The sequence below is a fragment of the Meriones unguiculatus genome, chromosome 5 (genome assembly GCF_030254825.1).
Source record: "Meriones unguiculatus strain TT.TT164.6M chromosome 5, Bangor_MerUng_6.1, whole genome shotgun sequence".
In the NCBI taxonomy this organism is placed as follows: domain Eukaryota; kingdom Metazoa; phylum Chordata; class Mammalia; order Rodentia; family Muridae; genus Meriones; species Meriones unguiculatus.
Genome location: NC_083353.1, coordinates 114,734,219 through 114,754,717, shown reverse-complemented (window position 1 = coordinate 114,754,717; position 20,499 = coordinate 114,734,219). Strand labels below are relative to the sequence as shown.

At 46.6% G+C, this 20,499-nt stretch overlaps 2 protein-coding genes across 2 annotated transcripts in view; both read right to left on the bottom strand.

The window, feature by feature from the left end:
- Positions 1–10,094, bottom strand: part of Ano2 (anoctamin 2) — a 337,785-nt gene extending 327,691 nt beyond the window's left edge. Inside the window, exon 1 of the mRNA XM_060383365.1 lies at positions 9,956–10,094. Coding sequence (XP_060239348.1) covers positions 9,956–9,977 — 22 coding nt within the window. The 5' untranslated portion in view covers positions 9,978–10,094. The remainder of the gene's footprint in view (positions 1–9,955) is intronic.
- Positions 10,095–14,110: 4,016 nt separating this feature from the next.
- The window catches only part of Vwf (von Willebrand factor), a 126,668-nt gene continuing 120,279 nt past the window's right edge, over positions 14,111–20,499 (bottom strand). The window contains exons 48-52 of the mRNA XM_021636960.2: positions 18,979–19,077; positions 18,279–18,407; positions 17,765–17,804; positions 16,016–16,113; positions 14,111–14,423 (exon numbers count right to left, since the gene is read on the bottom strand). Coding sequence (XP_021492635.1) covers positions 14,235–14,423; positions 16,016–16,113; positions 17,765–17,804; positions 18,279–18,407; positions 18,979–19,077 — 555 coding nt within the window. The 3' untranslated portion in view covers positions 14,111–14,234. The remainder of the gene's footprint in view (positions 14,424–16,015; positions 16,114–17,764; positions 17,805–18,278; positions 18,408–18,978; positions 19,078–20,499) is intronic.

The window sequence follows — 20,499 nt, the reverse complement described above, 5'->3', positions numbered from 1 at the left end:
TAGAAAGAAAGCTTTGTTGCCCATCTGTGTCTAATGTTGGTATTGTGAGGCAAACAGACTATAGTTAGGATTGATGGGGAGAGCCAGAGCAGGAAGATCAAATGGTGAGGGGAGAGGGGAAAGAGGGAAGGAATTCAGAAAGAGACACCACACCTTGCCCTGCAGGTCCTGATGAACAGTTCCTCCCACAGCCTCTGAACACAACCACACTAACTGAAGGTCTTGCTACACAAGAGAAGCCTTTTGCAAAGCTGCCTCCTTAGCCCAACTTACCTTACAGCCGTGGCTCAAGCACAAACACCCTTTCCCTGATGACAATGTTGCCACAATTAGTATCTTTACCTGGAAGTGGCATAGGAGCTAACCTGTGCTCAGATTTTCCAGCCACTGACCTTACTCTCCTCACTGTTGTGATTTGAATTTAAAATGCCCCTTCACAGGACTCTGGCTATGATGCTCAATTCCCATCCCAAAAGGCAAAGAGGATGGACATCAGAAGAAGAAGAAAACAGGAAACAAGTGAGGAGCCTGCCACAGAGGGCCTCTGAAAGGCTCTACCCTGCAGACTATCAAAGCAGATGCTGAGACTTGCGGCCAACTGTTGGGCAGAGTGCAGGGAATCTTATGAAAGAAGTGGGAAATAGTAAGATCTGGAGAGAACAGGAACTACACAAGGAGAGCAACAGAACCAAAAAATCTGAGCACAGGGGTCTTTCCTGAGACTCATACTCCAACCAAGTACCATGCATGGAGATAACCTAGAACCCCTGCACAGATGTAGCCCATGGCAGTTCAGTGTCCAAGTGGGTTCCATAGTAATGGGAACAGAGACTCCCTCTGACATGAACTGATTGGCCTGTTCTTTGATCACCTCCCCCTGAGAGGGGAGCAGCCTTACCAGGCCACAGAGGAAGACAATGCAGCCACTCCTGATGAGACCTGATAGTCAAGGATCAGAAGGAAGGAGAGGAAGACCTCCCCTATCAGTGGACTTGGGGAAGGGCAGGTGTGAAGAAGGGGGAGGAAAGGTAGGATTGGGAGGGAAGGAGGAAGGGGTTTGGGGGGGATACAAATTGAATAAAGTGTAATTAATAAAAAAAGGATTACGATTCAAAAACATGCGCCCTCACTTCTAACCTAAGTGTTCTCTCTCTCTTTCCTTCTCTCCTTTCCTCCAACCTTCCTCCCTCTATCCCTCTCTCTCTCTTCCTCCCTTCATCTCTCTCCCTTCTTCCTAAGGATGTCTTGTAGCAAAGAACTCTACATTCCAACCCCCACAGTCTCCAGTCGCTAGAGCCCACCGCAGTGCTTGACCATCCTAATAGAATGCATCCCCTCCAACCATGAGCCAAAATAAGTCCCTCCTTCATTGAGTTACTTCTTGTCGGGTACAGAGTCACACCAATGGGAAAGGGAACTAACATACAAGTTCTCCTCCTTGGCTCACACTGGACTCAGGCTGCCATTGTGAAGCAATTGGGCCACGTCCTTCCCGTCTGCTGGCTTTCGTCTACTCTTGCAAGCTTTCTAAAATGTGCACATCACGCCTCTCGTGATCTGCTCCACGCCTACCAGTCTGAACTGCTTTATCTGCTTTCTGCCTCCTTCCTCCCCATCCTATTCCGCACTCGCCCTCCACCGTGTTGTAAGCACACTTGGCTGTTCCCTGGAAGGGCGGGGATGCTACATACAAACTTCTGTGTCTCTGTTCATCCATTCCAGAGCCACTTAACTTAGCATGCTTTGTAGGACTGTTCCGATTATAAGGCTGAACAGTCCTCTCCCACAAGCCCTAGGCTCTCACAGGGAAGGAAGATGATTAAAGAAGGAAGGCCAAAGCTTTCCACTCTGTTTAGAGGTGTCAGAGAAGACCCCAGAGAACATGAATTTTCTGTTTCTAAGAACTGTCTCATGATGTAGCCCCGGCTGTTCTAACTCACAAATCTCCTGCCTTGGCCTCCTGAATCCTGGAGTGATAAGTGTGGGACTCATCTGAAGGAGAGGAACAGGCATCTGAAGTGGGCAAGGCGGGAGACGAGATTCTGAGAGGAAGGCAGCTGTCAGCCTCTGCCTTGGCTATTTCAGATCACTGCGCTCCTGGGATTGAGCACTGCCACCTCCTCCTGCTTCCATCCCACCCACAGTCTATAGGTAACCAGCTGTGTGGGGTACGAAGCACAAAAAAGGACCCTTTGAGATTAAAGTAAACATTTTTAACATGTTCTGGAAGGCCTTTTATTATCTTTCATGTTCTTCTCAACTTTCCCAATACTTTCTCCTGCTCCATCATGCTCATGTATATTCTGTCTCTGTCTCTCTCTCTCCTCTGTATGTGTGCATGTGTGCGTGCGCGCATGCGTGTTCAGAATGAAATTACTGTAACTCCCATGGGATGACCTGCTTTTTCTCTTCTTTGGTCTTTGGTATCAGCGTTGATTTTGAACATCTCTCTCCAACTCTATAACCATTGCCAGATCCCACGGTTAATATTCAAGGTCATAATTTATGGTAATGTAATACAATTTTAAGCAGAGGAGCAACAACGATTAAAATTATATTCTAAAGACCATGGTGGCTATCGTAAGGATAAATGTGATGTCTGTGGGAGAATGGGTGGGAGATGGGGGATGGACGCTTAGGCAGAGAGATCCTTAACGCCTTACTGCTTGCTACAAATGACCGTCGTGAATGGATGAGCCTATCAATACATGGGTCCCAGCATTACTCTAAAATCTATTGTCTTGGGATTTACCAAGCAACTAAGCATTCACTTTCCTTATGTCTCTATCGGTTATAAACACACCTGTATTGGTCAAATTTCCAGACGTTTGCTAGAACACATAGCTGAGATAAATGAACTGAGAGAGGAAATTTTTCTTTTTGAATCATGGTTTTAGAGGTTTCAGTCCATGGCAGGTTGTCTCTGCTGCTATGGAGCCTGTAGCAAGGCAGCCCATGATGGTGCAAAATTTTGGCGAAGAAAGCTGTTCACCTTGCAGCAGCCAGGAAGCCATGAAAGTGGAGGTGCTGGTGTTCTGCTATCCCTCTCAATCACATAGTCCCAAATACCTACCCACGTCCCATGAGCCTCTCACCCCTGCCATGTCTGCTGGAGTTTCCCCCATATCCAGGTGGGGTGATGAGCAGAGAATCAAACTCTCAACATACGGGCCTTTGAAGGACATAGAAGATACAAACTGTACCAACTCCTCATTAGCCAAACCCATCTCAAAGGCACCTTCTAAGCAGTTTGTGTTTGTGTCAACTCATTTCACCTTCCTGATACCCCTATGAAGGACGTGTTATTATTGTGCCGTGTCCTTGATGACAAAATCCATAGTTTAGAACTCAGACAGGTGGCCCAAATGAAACTTACTCATTGGTTTCCCATCCCACACTGTGCTTTGGAGCATGACTGATCAAATTAAAGTGTTCTGCTGCCTAGAGTTCAGTCTCGTGGCCACATCTAACTGCAAGGGACCCTGGGAAATACAGACTAGCCCCATGCTCGGGAAGAAGAGAGCACGGAACATGGACTCAGAGAAGCAGCACACACTGTCATAATAGGAACCTCCAAGAAAGGGCAAGTTTAGTGTGACACAGTCACACTTACTGTACTTTATTCAAGTTACAGATTTACACATTTGTCTTTCCGGGTAAGCTATGCGATCTTCAGATTTCAGCACTCAGAACAAAGTAGGGTAGAACGAAAATGCTTATTAGATGGTCCACGATTTTTTTTTTTTTTAATCAAGAATGCTCTTCCAGGAGAAAACAGGGAACAGGACAGGAATCTATCACAGAGGGCCTCTGAAAGACTCCACCCAGCAGGGTATCAAAACGTATACTGAGATTCATAGCCAAACTTTGGGCAGAGTGCAGGGAATCATATGAAAAAAAGGGGGAAATAGAAATACCTGGAGGGAACAGGTACTCCACAGGGGAGCAATAGAACCAAAAACTCTGGGCACAGGGGTCTTTCCTGAGACTGATACTCCAAACAAGGACCATGCATGGAGATAACTTAGAACCCCTGCACAGAAGTAGCCCATGGCAGCTCAGTGTCCAAGAGGGTTCCCCCGTAATAGGAACAGGGACTGTCTCTGACATGAACTCATGGGCTAGCTCTTCAAACAACTCCACCTGAAGGGGGAGCACCGTTACCAGTCCACAGAGGAAGACAAAAAACCCATTCCTGATGAGACCTGATAGACTAGGGTCAGATGGAAGGAGAGGAGGACCTCCCCTATCATTGGACTGAGGGAAGAGCATAGGAGAAGAAGAGGGAGGGATGGTGGGATTGGGAGGGGATGGGGGGAGCTATAGCTGGGATACAAAGTGATAAACTGTAATTAATAAAAAATTTTAAAAGATAAAAAAATGAAAAAAAAGAATGCTCTTCCAAAGGTCATGTGTCAAATTCTTGTCTTCAGGGTGATACTACTTGGAGGTATAGAATCTTTCAGAAGTGGGGCCTAGAAAAAGGTCTTTAAGATGGTGGAGGCATGCTCTTAAAGGCAATTATATGACCCACTTCTCTTCCCCTTTTACTTTCCAGCCATGAGGTAAGTATCTTCACTCTCCCATGAGCACCATCTGTAAAGGATTGCCTCACCACAGGCCCAAAGCAATTCAGCCAACTGATCATAAGCAGAACCTCCGAAGCTGTGAGCCAGAATAAAGTTTTCTTCTTTATAAAAACTGATTCTCTCTGCTCTCTTGTTACAATGACTGGAAACTGACAAATAGTGAGACGTGAGACAGCAGCTGGTCCATGTGTGGAGCCTTGAGACTCCACAGGGAAGGTTTGCATCTATGCTGCCAATGCAGAGGAAGATGCTTGCTCTCCTCTTTCTTGTGGCAGGTGATCATGCATCCAGTTCAAAGAGCAACTATACCAGGTCATCTGGGCACAAATTATCTATGTTTTATAACATCTAGCATCTGGATGTGTGTGTGTGTGTGTGTGTGTGTGTGTGTGTGTGTGTGTGTGTGTGTGTGTAGAACCCATTCCTTCCACTATGACCAAGTCTCTAATGAATGTTCTAGAAGTTAAGGTGCCACACTGAAGCCCATGACAGTAGAGATTAATCCTGGTTGAGAAACACAACACTTTTATAGTCCTGGACCAAAACATGCTCGTGGATACCAGATGTGATAGCTTTTCCTTCGTGTCTAGTGACAGGCTTCTCTTGCTTCTGCAGTCATGTAAAACCATGCAGCACACGACCTGTGAGAATGACTATGCTACAAAATATGATCATGACAAGTATTTCTGAGTTTGTACAGAAACTCACAAATTGCTAGCAATATACAACAAATAGCACAGCCACTTTGGAAAATGCTTTGAGATTCCTTGAAAAGAGTTAAACAGAATTGTCATGTTACCTGGTGATTCATCTCCCAAGTATGCACTCCAGAGGAAGAGAAACTAACTTTGTGACTGAGAGGTCAAAGAAGTATCATTCATAGTAGTCAGAAAGTAGAAATCCAAATGTCCATCATCTGACAGATGGATTAACTGAATGTATTGTGCTTAAAGGGGATACTGTTGTGCCTTAGAAAAGAATCAAGTATTGATTTATGCCAAGAGGTACCTGAACCTTAAAAGGTTGTACTTGATGAAAAAATCCAGACTAAATGTCACAGACATAAAGTTCCACTTATGGTAAATATCCAGGATAAGCAAATCTATAAGATAAAATTAGATTACCGCTTTTCAGGGATGGGGGGGTGGGTATATGACTGCCATGTAGTATGAAGTTTCGTTTAACATGATGAACTGTTCTAAATTAGGTTTTGGTGCATTTTTATGCAACTCTGTGAATACACTGAAAAAACTCATGGGATAGGTAGGTTATATGGCATGAGAATTACATATGAATATGACTTGTTTTTTTTTTTCAAACAAAATTCCTAGAAGTGAAAATTACAGTAGCTAGCAAGAAAAATGTTTGAGATGAGCTTACCAAAAAAAAACAAAAAAGCAAACAAACAAAAAAACAAACTGGAGAATATAGGAAAGTAATCAGTAAAGTTAAAAACAAAAGCTGATCAGTGAAACTAATCTAGCCAGCAGAGTACTCGAGATTGAAAAACATTTACCAAGCCTCAAGGACTACTGACCAGGATCAAACAGCCAAGCATACCTATGGTTAGAGTTCCAGAAGAAGAAGAGAAAGAAAAGAGGACATGAAAAATGCTTCAGAACTATTGATTGAATAACCATCGTGTAGACAAAATACAGTAACTTCTAGGTCTCAGCAAATTCAACTTAAAAAAAAAAGTACAAAGAAAACCACAACTACATGCATCATAGTCAAACTACTGGAAAAGTGGAAACCGAAGCTCATCTAATCTGCCAGGCTGAAAGAGGCTCCACCTGATTAAAACTTAGGATATCTTCTCATTCAAATACTGGCCATCAGTCAAGGGACTCCTAGAATATGATAAACAAAATAAAATAAAAATTCCTAGAACTGAATATTACAATAGCTAGCAAGAAAAATGTATGAGATGAGCTAATCCATATTGTACAGCCAAACAAAATAGCCTTCAAGACAGAGGACTGAATGAAGACTTGTTTCAGCAAAACACAAGCTGAGAGAATCTGTCGCTGGCAGAATGACACCCCAGGAGCGACGAAGAGTGGTCTTGAGGCTGGGAGGAGAGGTCAATGGATAGAAACCTGAATGAAAACAGTCTCTGCTGGGTGTGGCAGTGTGTGCTTGTAACCCCAGAACAGATGGGGGTCAGGTAAGACAATGCACATTTGATACCAGCCAGGGCTACGGAGAGTTTCAATAGTGAGACTCTACTATTTCAGACAAGGGAAAAAAAAAAAAAAAAAAAAACAGTTCCTGAGAGAAATGTCATAAAAGAAATTGAGAGCTGCCGGTCTACATGGAATATTAAATGGACTTTCTCATATACCGTACTTCCTTTCCAATTAGATTCAACCAATTAGTCCATTAATCATATAAACCTAATGGCTTGCAATCAGCCACTTCAGACATGGAACAGAGAGGTGCTGGAGAGATAGCTCAGGACTGGCTGCTCTTCCAGAGGACCTGGGTTCGATCCCTAGCCCTCACATGGCAGCTCATAACCACCTGCAACTCCGGTTCAAAGGCATTTGATGAGCCCCTGGCCTCCACAGATACCAGGCATGCATGTGTGGCACAGACATACAGGCAGGCAGAGCACCCATCCACACAAATAAAATAAAATTTAAATGTAACAGAGCAGACTAGGTCCAGACAAAAATAAAACAGAAATGTCTTCTTTTTTTAAAATTATCAGAAACCACCCAACAACTATCCATGGACAAATAATACTCTTTAAAACCTACTAATGGGTGTTAGGGATTTGGCTCAGCAGTGGGGCTTAGCAAGTCCAAGGCCCTGGGATTTGTCAACAGCACTGAAAAATAAAATAAAATCTATGACTAAAAACTACAGCTCTTTATTTTGAGCAACATCTTACAGGTATCCACCTTACAAGTATCATTTAAGTATCAATAATTGTTTTGGGGCAGAGTCTTGTTATGCTCTGTGCACTGGCCTTGAATTCATGGTTCTTTGGCCTCAGCTTCCTGAGTGCTGGGATTACAGGCATGTGCCATCATACCTAGCTTATAACATTCATTTAAAATTTAACGCTGGTGAGCTAGTCTCCTTTTATAGACAGGGAGAGCCATGTGACTTAATTCCTTTTCTGACCTGTCAGAAAGTTCATAAATTTTTCTCAATGACAGTAGCTATTTTTAGACTAGCTAAGTGTGTACCCCTAGCCTTCCTGGGCTTCAGCCCTTTAAATAAACTGCTCACGCCGATTCCATGGTTGGAAGCAGCATCCAGGGCACAGCCTGCCCTGCAATATGACCACAGCATTTAACTAACCCCCTTGCAAAATTAATACCTCCTGTCGCAGCCCCAGTGTCATCCACATTTCCCATTCTCAGTTACTGGCATCCTCGCCTCCTCCTCATGACTTCTTTTAAATAGGACAAAAGCAGCAAGGTGAGTGGGTGGGGGAAATACGTGGTTCAAGTCCAGACCCAACTTTAAACTCTGGCTTCATCCTTCAATGACAGAGGCTGGGGAGCGTGCAATCACAGGTGTGGTCCATTAAGTGAGCTGTGTAGTGGCTCCCGGAGTGACTGTGCCAGTCATCTGCTAGTGTCGGGTACATTGAAATGCTTGATAAAGAATAGTCTTGATTTTCCCACTGGATACAGGAACGTTTGGCGTCAGCCATAAGACATGTAGTCAGACTCATTCTTACCGCTCTCCTAATCAGACTGCTCCAGCCACTGGCTGCCCCAGGGTCCTTGGACAACCCCATCTCTTTCTTCACACCCTGGGACCTGTATTTTTTTTTTCTAAATCATTCTCTAGGTATCTCCATGCTGCCTCCTTGAGGAGGCCTTCCCTAATCACCTGGCCACAGAGACTGACAGAGATTGGTGCTCTTCTGCACTAGCTCCCCATCTCTAGCTGTCAGCTGCACGGTTTCCGCATGCTCTAGAAACGCCATGCACAGGCTGGGATAGGAGCCTTCCCTCATCCAGCAGAGAGAAGCCACTGAATAGATGGATTAAAAATAATAATAATCAGATCCCTAGAAAGTAAGAATAGGCATGTTCCACTTGGGATCCAAATGTCTCCTTCCCTCTAATCTTACCCCACAGTGGGAGACAAAGACAAAGCACACGTAGAAACTAAAGATGGGTTAGCTCTAGAACCCAACCCCAACCCCCAATCAGCCTCTTCAATCAGCCAACACAAAGGTGCTAGGACACACAGAGGCAAACCAGAAGACAGAAGAGGCTGCCGGACTTTCCTGGGTCTTCAGATCCCAGCACGGCAGTGCATGGCAAAACAGTAACAGAAGCACAGGGCCCCTGGATATTCGCCAGCTGGAGCAGGGTGACAGCAAGGCTCCTTGAGGGGTCTACCATCAGGTTGCAAAATTCAGACACTCTAACACACACACAGACAAACACAACACTTATACACACATGCACACGGTCCTATATACATACACACTCATATACACACGTATACATATTCACACACACACTCCACACACACATACATACACACATACACACCTTGTCTAAGATCCTATTTCCTCCTGCCACTTGCCTTTGAGCTAAGATCTGACCTTGCTCAGTGGGACCTCCTGCCCTGAGCCAGGGCCCACTTAGTCCCTAGGAATATCCGTTCATAATGTATCAGGACTATGACTAACACTCGCCTCCAAGTCCCCTCTCCTTGTTCCTTCCAAAGCCACAGGCCCCTCCCACTCCGGCTCCAGCAAAAAGATAGCCAGCAGCTCCCATCCTAGGCAAAGCCAGACAAGCTCCCCAACAGACATCTGTCTGTTCATACTGATTTTGGGAGGCACAGTAAAATAACATGCTTGTGGCCCAAACCCCACCTCCCTCTGCTTTTCTTCTGAGAAACACCTGTGGGAATGTCATACCTCTCCTTGCCTTCACAGTAAAATGACTCGCGTCAGAGCCCCTCCTGAGGACTGTGTGAGAGTAGAAGCTTCCTGAGGCCGGGGGTCCCTTTGTGGTACCTTGCCCTATCTTAGTGCACTGTCAGATCAGCCTGGCTCCTGGCTTACCTTCCCTCAGACTGAGCCACATTCAAAGACTGTAGCAAACCAGAACCAGGGACCAGACACTGAAAGGTGGCACCAGTCCTCTGCCACTTGTCCCGTCCTTGATAAGACGTGGAAATAAAAATAAGACTCTGAGGAATTACTCGGGGTCCCTCACCTTCCCTACCACAGGGGAAAGAGGTCGGCTTGTCCCTCTGCCCTTCCAGGTTTACCTGAAGTCACTCATCCCAAAGGACAGGTGTTAGAGTGCCTTCTCCTCCTCATCTTCCTTCAACTTGTGGGATGCTGAAAATCAGGGTCCTGGGCAGGGGGGCAAACTTACCTCGCAGCCCAGGGGCCGCCATGGTGCTGGTCCCTCGATGCCAAGCCCCAACTAGTGGCCCTTGGCCCCGCTCGCCTCTGGACAGGCTTACGCCGCTGCCACGGAGTTAATTCCATCCAGGCTCAACTCTGGCTCAGCTCCGCCCGCCCCTCGCCCGCAGCTGCCACCTCCTCCAATCCATCCCTCTCCCCCACCCCCGCCCCTCCCGTTCTCCTCCCGCTCAGAGATGCTAGCCCAACTTTCAGGAAGGATCCCACGCTCAGGTGCAGCGGGTGATACCCCGGGATCACGGGCTGCTGCTGCCGGGGCCGAGGAATACGTGCTGCTGGCAGTCCTCCACCCCGAGCCTGAGCGAGCGCCACACAGCCGGGCTCGCCTGAGATAATTCAACCGGATTATCTCATGAAGCGCCTGGCTGATTAGTTGCCAGTCCTGCCAGGGAAGCCTCCTTTCTGCGGCCCCAGGGGTCACCACTCTCCAGGCTACAGCCCTGAGTAGCAGTGGGGACTGAAACAGCAGCAATGAGACCCTTTCGCACCCTCTCCTCCTTCACCAGCTGTGGTCTGGAGGAAAACAGAAGGAAATAACGCAGCTGGGTGAGTAGAGGACAAGTGTACACAGGTTCAAAGGGCAGAGGGGAGAGGTTTATTCCAGCTTCCCCGGGAGACTCTACAACAGTTAAGGAGGTACCTAGAAGTTAAGCTGTGGGACAAGACTGGTGTGCTTTCCCTACGGTGGCTTAGGGACCTGACCATGGACAGAGGATGAAGAGAAGGCTGTTCTCCCAGATGTTACATTCCAAGTTTCCATAAGCAGCCCCTCGATATTACGACTCCTCTGTGGAAAAGCACCACCTCACCATCAAGTGTGCTGTCTGTGATCACTGAGCCGGAGACGTCTGTTCCCTGTTCTACCGAAGACAGTGGCCGGAACACAACAGAATGAAAACAGTCGTGGTCCAACCTCGAGGCTTTACGCTGCACACTCCCCATTTTGTTTGGGTTTGGTTTTTGTTGTTGTTGTTGCTGTTATTTGTTTGTTTTTGGCAGTGGTGGTGGTTTTTCAAGACAGGGTTTCTCTGTGTAGCATTGGCTTGTCCTGGACTCACTTTGTAGACTAGCCTGGCCTTGAACTCACAGAGACCCACCTGCCTCTCTCTGCCTTCTCCCAGGGTGCTGGGATCACAGGTGTGTGCCATCCACCCACGCCTGGTTCATTCCCAGTATTAACAGCTGATATTTATCTTAAACTCTGCCGTCAGGAGTCTCTCCAGTGCTTCGCCTTCCCCAGTGTTCATGCTTCAGTCTCATCCTTCCTTGTATGTGGTGATGGCTTCCATTTATTCATTTTACCCAGGAAGAGACTACAGCCGGCTTGACCCAGGTTCCAAAGCAGGCAGCCTGCTCCGGCGTCCCAGCTCAGAATACCTTGCAGTTCAGCCTCTCTCTCCCTCTTTTCCTCCCTTCATTCTCCTTCCTTCACAGTACCCTCTCCCTGCTTCCAGGGACCCTTCTCCGTGTCATTTCTATTTCCTACATGAATAAAAATGTGGCCACCCACCACTGCTCTTTATCCAGCCCTCTTCTATCATCCTCCAAGGCGCTCTTCCACGGCATGCCCTTGAAACACTTGTAGGGACTGCCCTGGTTGCTTTTCTATTGGTTTGATTAAACACCCAAAAGCAGGTAGGGGAAGAAAGGATTTATTGGGCATACATAAGCTTTCGGGTCACAGTCCATCACTGAGGGAAGTCAGGGTAGAAACTGAAGGGAGAAACACGGATACAAGAGTCACGGTGAACACTGCTTCCTGGTGCTCTTTCATTCACTCCAGCTCTTCGAAGGCCCACCTGCTAGGGATGGTGTAATCCACAGCGGCTGGGCCTTCTAACATCAGTCACCAGTCCAGAAAGCCCTAGCACACAGAACCACAAGACAGTCTAACCTGGACCATCCCTCAGTTGAGAGTCCCTCTAGGCTATGAGAAGTTGACAGGTGAAGCTAGCTAAGACAGGATTCTGTCTCTTTTGGTCTAAGGGTGACTATTAAAAACAAAAACAAAAAAAAGTCCCTAGTATCAAAAGCAGACTCTGTTCTTAGAACAGCTCTAGGTAAAGGAACACAAACATGTACATAGACACACATGCATGTTACACCCATGCACGGGCTAGGTTTGGCAATTTGACACAAGCTATAGAGTCATCTGGGAAGAGAGAACCTTAGTTGAAAGGACACCTGCATAGGATTGCCTTTAAGAAAGCCTGTGGGGCATTTTCTTGATAGATGATTGATGTGAGAGGGCTCAGCCCACCAGTCCAGGGCAGGTGGTGCTGGTTCTATAAGAAAGCAGGCTGAGCAAGCCCTGAGAAGCAAGCCAGTGAGCAGCACCCCTCCATGTGCTCTGCCTCAGCTCCTGCCTCTACATTCCCAACTTGAGTTCTTACCCTGACTTCTTTTTACCCTGACAGACTGTGAGCTGAAAACGGAACTAAAAACTCTTCCCCACCCAAGTTGCTTGGGGAGGTGTTTAATCACAGCAATAGAAAGCAAAGAAGGACAGCCCACCTGTTCACAAGGGAGACCGGTCTAAAATTCTCTTTCTTTGTTGGGTGTTTGTGTGGTTTGGGTATCAGAGTGACTGTGGCTTCATAGAATGACTTTGGCAATGTTTCTTCTGTTTCTACTTTGTGGAATAGTTACCTATCTCTCTTCCTGTGTTTTCACCTAAAATGTGGCTTTCTTGACTTGGCTTTTTGTGTGTGTAAATGAACTAGCATGAGGGAATAATGGTTCAACCACCAAAGGGTGGGTCACAACAAAACTGACCAGCTGTCCTTGTCCACAGGTAGTGTTAAGTGATCAGTCAGAAGAGTGACAGTCAATTCCTTGTCCCCGGATCTGGTTTCCTCCAGAGACTGACCTTAGAGATGACTCAAAGTTGGAGAGCGGGGAGGATGTGAGAAATGACAACCTTTAAATTATTAAGCAGTTGTATAAAACATTCATTTATTCTTTCCTCTATCTACCCCACTCAGCTCTCCACCAAACCTACTCATCATCATCACCGTCATGCCCTGTGACAGAGCATCCTAGGCAGTGGCAGGTGATAGAAACCAAGGAATGTAGCAATCACTGGTTCCCACAGGAGTGATGAAAGACGATAAGCAACAGGGGCGGTGGCGCTCTGGCTGAGCGGCCTGGGAGTTCGTGTCTAGCTGTAAAGGCACTTGGGTTTTGAACCTGGAACTGCCATCTCCGCTATGTGGAGAGACTTGAAATGAGCATCAGTACCCATCATAACCTACACCTGAGGGTAACCATACAGGGAGTTGGCAACTAGATGCTGTTTTGTATTGACTGTTGCCTTTCACTAAGGATGTCTGGAGCAGGAAGGGCCTTGGCAGCTGGCAGAGGGCATTTCAGCCACAGAGATGCAGGAATTCCCCAACGCTCTGCCACGGGTGTTGTTAGAGTCACTTGTCCCCACCTGTGGGAGTGGGTTTTTCATTTTCATGCTCATCTCTCATACTAGAGCATTTTGCAGTCATGCAGGACACTCAAGCTTTACCTTAATCCTGAGTATCTCCACCATTCTACGAATGAGATGACCGTGCTGGTTTTACAGATAAGGAAACTGAATCTGAAAGCCACGGAGGGGTTATTGAAGACTGTACATTTGGGTGAGGGTCATAGGTAGAACCTGTGACCCTGAGCTGGTGGTGGGTCCTGGCTTCTGCCCCTGCTGGCATCCCATCTTCAGGTACCTCCCTCCCACAGGGACTGCTAAGTATACAGGAGATTTGTCATGCCTCTTCACAATGTCATCATGAAATCAGAAGCCCAGTTCCAGGACCCACCTCTCTGCCATGCACAGAAGCGGCCTGACTGAGAGATCTGAGAACTGGGTGTTCCTAAGTATAAGTTTATAAGTCCAAGTCACCAGGCTAAGCCTCTGGAGAGGCATCTTCACCCTGTTCCTTCCCTGAGGATGCTGTAATGCCACTGCTTCCTGGAGCCTAGATGGCCTCAGCCCCCAGACACTGGTCTATAAGTATTTGTAGACCATGTGCTTTGTCACTCAAAGCCAGACCCACACCTCAGGTTTAGGCCACAGCTATCATCCCAAACTTCAGACACAGTCCACCACCAGCCTTGGTTAAGATGAGAGCTTGGCCTTTATTGTGGACCCGGGGGGGTGGGGCACAGAGGGCAGGATGCACAGGGGATGGAGTGACTCTCCGGCTGGTCAGGCCACAGCACGGGCAGCGGTGGGAGTCCACTCACTTGCTGCACTTCCGGGGAGCACACCTGCACTGCATGGCATTGATGACCTCGTGGTACACGACAGAGCCATTGGTGCAGTGCAAGGGCACACGCATGGGCTCCGTCCTGGAGGGCCAGCAGCAAGAGCAGTGTTCCTGCACGTCCTCTATGTCAATGGAGTATACAGCTTTGCTGGCACACTTGCCCTGTAATACAGCAGACACGTGGGGCATCGCCGTGGTGAATGGGGCAGAGGGACTCCAGGACAACCCACACCCATCCTCTTCCTCCTGTCTTTTTAAGCAAGCCAAGCCCTGCCTCGGCCAGAGACACCTGGGAGAGCTAGGTGACCTTTTGTAATAACTGTTTTTACTTTATTTATTCCATTCACATCCTTATTGTAGCCCCATCCCTCCTCCCCTGACCCTCCCTCCCCAAGGGGGAGCACCCTTTCCCATCCAGCCCAACTTATCAAGTTGCATCAAGACTGAATGTGTCCTCTTCCCCTGTGGCCTGGCAAGGCAGTCCCAGCAGGGGAAAGTGATCAAAAAGCTGGCAAGTGCCTGTCCAATGTAGTCTCAATTTCCCTTTTAGAGGACCCACATAAAGCCTGAGCTGCCCATCTGCTCTGTCTTTGTAGGGGGCCTAGGTTCAGTTCTTGCATGGTCCTTGGTTGATGCTTCAGTCTCTGCAAGCCCCTCTGGACCCAGGGTTAGTTAGCTCTGTTGGTCTTCTTGTTGGACTCCTGTCGTCTCCAGGTCCTTTTCTCTTTCCTCCCACTTTTCCATAAGATGCCCTACACATCACCCAATGTTTGGCTGTGAGTCTTGGATTCTGTTTTGAACCACTGCTGGGTAGCACCTCTCAAAGGATAGCTTTGTCAGGCTTCTGTCTGCAAGTTTAGCAGAGCGTCATTCATAGGGTCAGGGTTGGCACTCTTAGGTAACTTTTAAAGGTTCAGGACACCATGAACTGCCTTTCCCCCATTTGTTACACATACCCAGGTCCCTTTGGCTGTGATTTCTACACACACTGATTGTCCCTGAGTCCCCATCTTCCACAAATGGCTCCCAGGCTCATTACAGATTTGTCTTGGTCATTCTTCTGGGGTCAAACATTCCTATTCACTAAGTGAAACACTGCTTATAACGCTGAGACTCAGAGCCAAACACTGGGCAAAGTGTAGGGAGTCTTGTGGAAATGCTGGGGAAAGAGTAGAAGGACCTGGAGGGGACAGGAGCTCCACAAGGCGAGACCAACAGAACCAACTAACCAAGGTCCAGAGGGGCCTGTGGAGACTGAAGCACAAACCAAGGACCATGCATGGACTGGACCTAGGTAGGGCCCCTACATAGATGTAGCTGATGGGCAGCTCAGGCTTCATGTGGGTTCCCTAGTAAGGAGAGTGGGGATGACCCTGACATGGACCCTGTTGCCTGCTTTTTATCACTTCCCCCTGGCAGGGCTGCCTCACCAGACCACAGGGGAAGAGTACATGCTCAGTCCTGATGCAACTTGAAGAGCTGGGATGGGTTGGTAGGGGAGTGCTCCCCTTTTGTGAGTAGCAGGGGAGGGGTAAGAGGAAGTGAGGGTGGGACCTGGATGAGAGGAGGAAGGGGGCTATCATCAAGATGTAAAATGAATGAATAAATAAATTAATTTAAAAATAAACAATAAAAACAATGCTTATAGCCCCTATGTCTCTCTTCCTTCTGACTTTTCCAGATGCTTTTCTAGATGATAACTAAGAAGATTCAGCTTTTTCCACCCAGGTCTTCTTGAAGCCACACAGCCTTACCTGGCAGTAATGAATGTCCACTTCCTCTTGGGACTTACAGTCTCCCACTTTGACGTACTGTAGCTTGGCTATGATGTCTTTGCAGTCAGGCTCCTCACCTACAGAACAGGTGAGAGGAAGGATGGAGGGCTGGTTGGCTGGGGTTCTATAGAACACTTCCCGAATGCAGTGCCTTCAATAAGTTGGAAATGGTCCTCTGTCCATCACCAATAACCAAAGCCAGTTGCAGGTCATTGGAAGGAGGAATTGAGTTATTCAAAATCAACTCAGCTGTTCCCCGCTCCTCAGAGATATCATTACTGCTGCATTTAGCCCACTTAACAGTGCAATTTTAGTTACAGAAGGAGCCCAGGTTGACTGTGGTTTAGTCATATAGACAGACAAAACTCGTTTTCATATAATTTTGAATTCTAAAAAACATCATAGCCAGAGCAATCTTGTCATGCTGTAACTATGCCAGAAACTAATGGACAATGAAGGAGCTGCTAAGTAGAATTAATATCAGTCCATCCCTATATTTGGCAAAGAAGACAAATGTCATGGGCAAACGCATATTCACTCCCTCTGTAGAGGCTGGGGGGCTCCTAAAAACCTTTGTGCTGCCATCTTTTTGAGACTTGCTACTTCCATGGCACCAACATGGGTTTCCATATATAAGGTCACTGCATATAAGTGGCTGTCATGCCTGAAGCTCTGCTTGACTCAATGTGAAGATTAAGGTCTATTGCCAGCTCACTTCTCTGATCTGAGTCATGATGGTTTTCCATCCTGGCATGGTTCCAAATCTAAGCTGGCCCTATAAACACATGGGCCTGCCTCCCAACTTCAGAAAAGTCTTCCACCTGAATAAGAGAGTGAATTAGGAGCCAATATGCAATATTCCCTTATTGTACACTTAAACCCTTAAGCCTCGCTTATTTTCCTTACAGGAGATCTTACAGTGTCCTGAACATATTGGCCAATGAAGGCTCCTTATTGCTGGTTTTGTAGATAACAACCCCCTAACCAAATCCTAAGAATAATATCTAGAGAGAGTACATCTTCTCTGAGGGCTCCCTGAATTCACACTCTTCAACCACTCTGAGGGAAATTTGGAAAGAGACGCTGTCAGGGTGTATTTCCTCCTCCCGCAGTTTCGTGATGGGGATCGCTGGGCCGTCACAGCAAAGCACCAAGAGAAAGAGAAGTGATCGAGGGAATTCAGGCTTTCACTCTTTTTTAACTGTGGCCAACCATGAATCCGTTAATCTAAAATGAATCTAAACAAACTAAAGTAAACTACGAAGAAGAAATATTAGTCTAAGTAAGAAATTTGTGAATTGTGCACATAAGCACAAATAAATGGATGGGGCAGATACTGTCATCTCCAAAACCACCCATCTACCCATTGGAGCCATTGGTATAATGTAACTACAAGATCAAGAGAGACCAAGGTTGATGAAAATAAGGCCACAAGCTTGGACTAGCCTTATGATATTCCCTCATGACAGATATATGAACAATTGAAGATTTTGAGGCGCATAGCAGGCTAGAGATGAAGCTGGGAAAAGATATGAAGTCATTTCTTGAGGGGTTAATGATAGGAGATTTGAACAGGCAACAGGCTAACAATAATCAGGAAGGGAAGGTAGTTGGCTGAAGAGGTGAACATAATGACCAACTGATAACAATAACACTGTTACTTCAAACAGCCATGTCTGGCCTTGGTCTAATGGACACAGAAGCCTAAGCTCCTAGTAACAAACTCACATGTGTCACAGCAGGTGCCTGGAATTTTCACAACTTTCCCCTAAAAAAAAAAAAAAAAGAAAGAAAGAAAAAGTACAAGCTCAGGCACAAATAATTCAACATGGACAAGTTCTTGGGTCACATGAATTCCTAACTCTAAACTCAGAGCTCGGAGCTGAAATCCCCAGACGTAAACTGCTTTCCCATCACAACTGTGAGCCAACCAAACACTCCACCTGACCAGAATGGTCTGAAACTTCATTCCCAGAAAAATAAAATAAAATAAAATGGGATCAATGCCCTGCCTTCCTATTGAAAGATCATGGCTTTCCTCCCGTGACCAACCATTTTCAAAGCACCCTATGCCTCTAGGTCTATGCTAGCTCTTCACCACCATCTCATTGACTCCTCAACTAGTACAGAACTCTGTCTTGGACACTGTGAGATTGATAAGAGCTGGGCTGATTGCTGCACAGAATCCCATCCTTAAAGCCCAACCGTGAGATCCTCAAGACAAAGAACTACAACTACTCACTCCTTCAGCCAGACACCTGCGTTCATCAAAGGGTGGGCAGCCTGTGACCCTCTTCTCCCAGATGTACTCTCCTCTCTCATTGACCTTGCAGAGATGACTATCACAGCCATCTTGGAGTGTCTCGTCACGCTGAAAGTAAAGAGGAGAGTGGATGGGGCGGTGGGGGCAATGCAAGGATCTTGCTTAGATTACAAAGCTCCTGTCAGCCATGGCCTTGACTCCTCTGAGTTGTTAGAACAATGCAGAGAAGTATGGAAGAAGGGTGAGACCATACGGAAACATCCCCCCTCCCATACTCCAGTATGGACTAGAGGTGGCGGCTTGGCTCCATCATTTATTTACTGTGAAGAGAGCTGCAGAAATCTAGAACGTCCTCAGACTATCCCAACCATGTAAGTGCTTCCAAGATGGGGAGACAAAGTGGGAGTCCACTAATTGATAGCTAGAATGAGATAGGAACCAAGACACCATCCCTCTGACCCACCAGGTAATTACAGAAGTCTCGGGTGGGTTTGCTCACCCTGATCACCTGTCTAGTCCCTCAGAGTCTCAAGGCTACAGAAAATCTATTTTAAAAAAATGAGAAAACAACAACAACAATGAACCCAAACTAGTCCTTCTGCGTAAAGCAAAAACACCTCCCAAGTGAGAATCCAGAGAGCAGTAGGAGTGGGGACACCCGGGTTCAGCCTGTTCCCACCTTCAGTGTCGTGATCTGTCCTCCTCTTAGCTGAATAGTGCAAGCCGTAGGCAAACATCTCCCACAGCACTCGCCTGGGTTCTTCTCTTCCCGATAGCCCTGTATCCAGGAAATAAAGCGGCCATTGTTAACTTCCTAGAGCACCTCAGTTATAATTAGCCTCACCGGGCTGACTTCCTCCCTCTGCTATCCCAGAGTTACTCCCAGAGTTGGGCCAACATCCTAATTTTCCTAGATTGTACTGGGTCTCACCATTCCCTCTGACATTTCTTCCCTCCATATATGTGCATCTCACTCAACCTGTAGCCCTCTGACTCATTAAAGGAGACAATTTCATTGAGCTCTGAATGTATACATCCCACTGTGTGCCAGATAACCACTTATCTAATCATTGGCTTGAGACTTCTATCCAAAATAAAATTCTATTTTTTTTTCTTTACTCCAAATATCACCCTTTCCCAGTTGTCTGGGCAAGTTGTGTCATGACCTAGTTGCTCGAACTGGAAATCTAGATGTTATCTTGACTTCTCCATCCATTTTTTTTTAGTGTTTCCACCTCAGACCTCACCAAGTCTTGCTAAAAATGCATCTCATAACCATTCACTATTAGTCACAACCAATCCCTTCTGCCATTGTCTCATCCAAGCCATCATCCCCTTCTACTGACTCTGGCAAAGTCGTGATGTTTCCCTACTTCTGTCCTTGCCTCCTACCATAGAGTGCCATACATCCATTAGAATGATCTTCCTACAATACATCCAGCCATGACAATCCTGCTTAAGGTTCTTTGGATGAAGTTCTGGTTTTATTAGGAGCTTTTAGTATTGAACACACACCCCACCCCACTTCAGATAACAAGGCAAATAGCTGACAGGTAACAAAACAACTATTAAAGGCAAAATCAGAAATAAATTCTTGGTTGCTTGACCCTTGAAGATGGGTCCCAACACTCTGGAGGCAGGGGCAGGAGTATCTCTGTGAATTTCAGGGAAGTCCAATCTACCTAGTGAATTCCAGGACAGCCAGAGCTACAACAGTGAAACCCTGTGGAGTAGGAGGAAGAAGAGGAGGAAAGGAAGAAGAAGAAGAAAAGAGAAAAAGAGAAGGAAGAGAAGGAGGAAGGAAGAGAAGGAGGAAGGAAGGAAGGAAGGAAGGAAGGAAGGAAGGAAGGAAGGAAGGAAGGAAGGAAGGAAGGAGAAAATAAGGGACCCTTGAAAAAGGGAAGTACAATGGACAAAATTCACATTTTATATCTTTTCCCACCAGGCACTTTGTGGGCACTGGACAGCTGGAACTCAGAAGATGATTATAAGTGCCTTCTCCTAAGGACTTAGAAGACAGAGCTCAGAACTACTCGAAGACATGAAAACTGAGGCAGGGGTCTCAAAAAAGAAGAAATCAAATCAAGGAAGCCTACAAAGCTCCATGTAAACACCCCTCAAATATTCGGTTGGCCCCTTACCTACATGTGTACTGAGAAGCCTGCAAGAAGCCAGGGACAAAGGAGAGGTGGCAAATCAA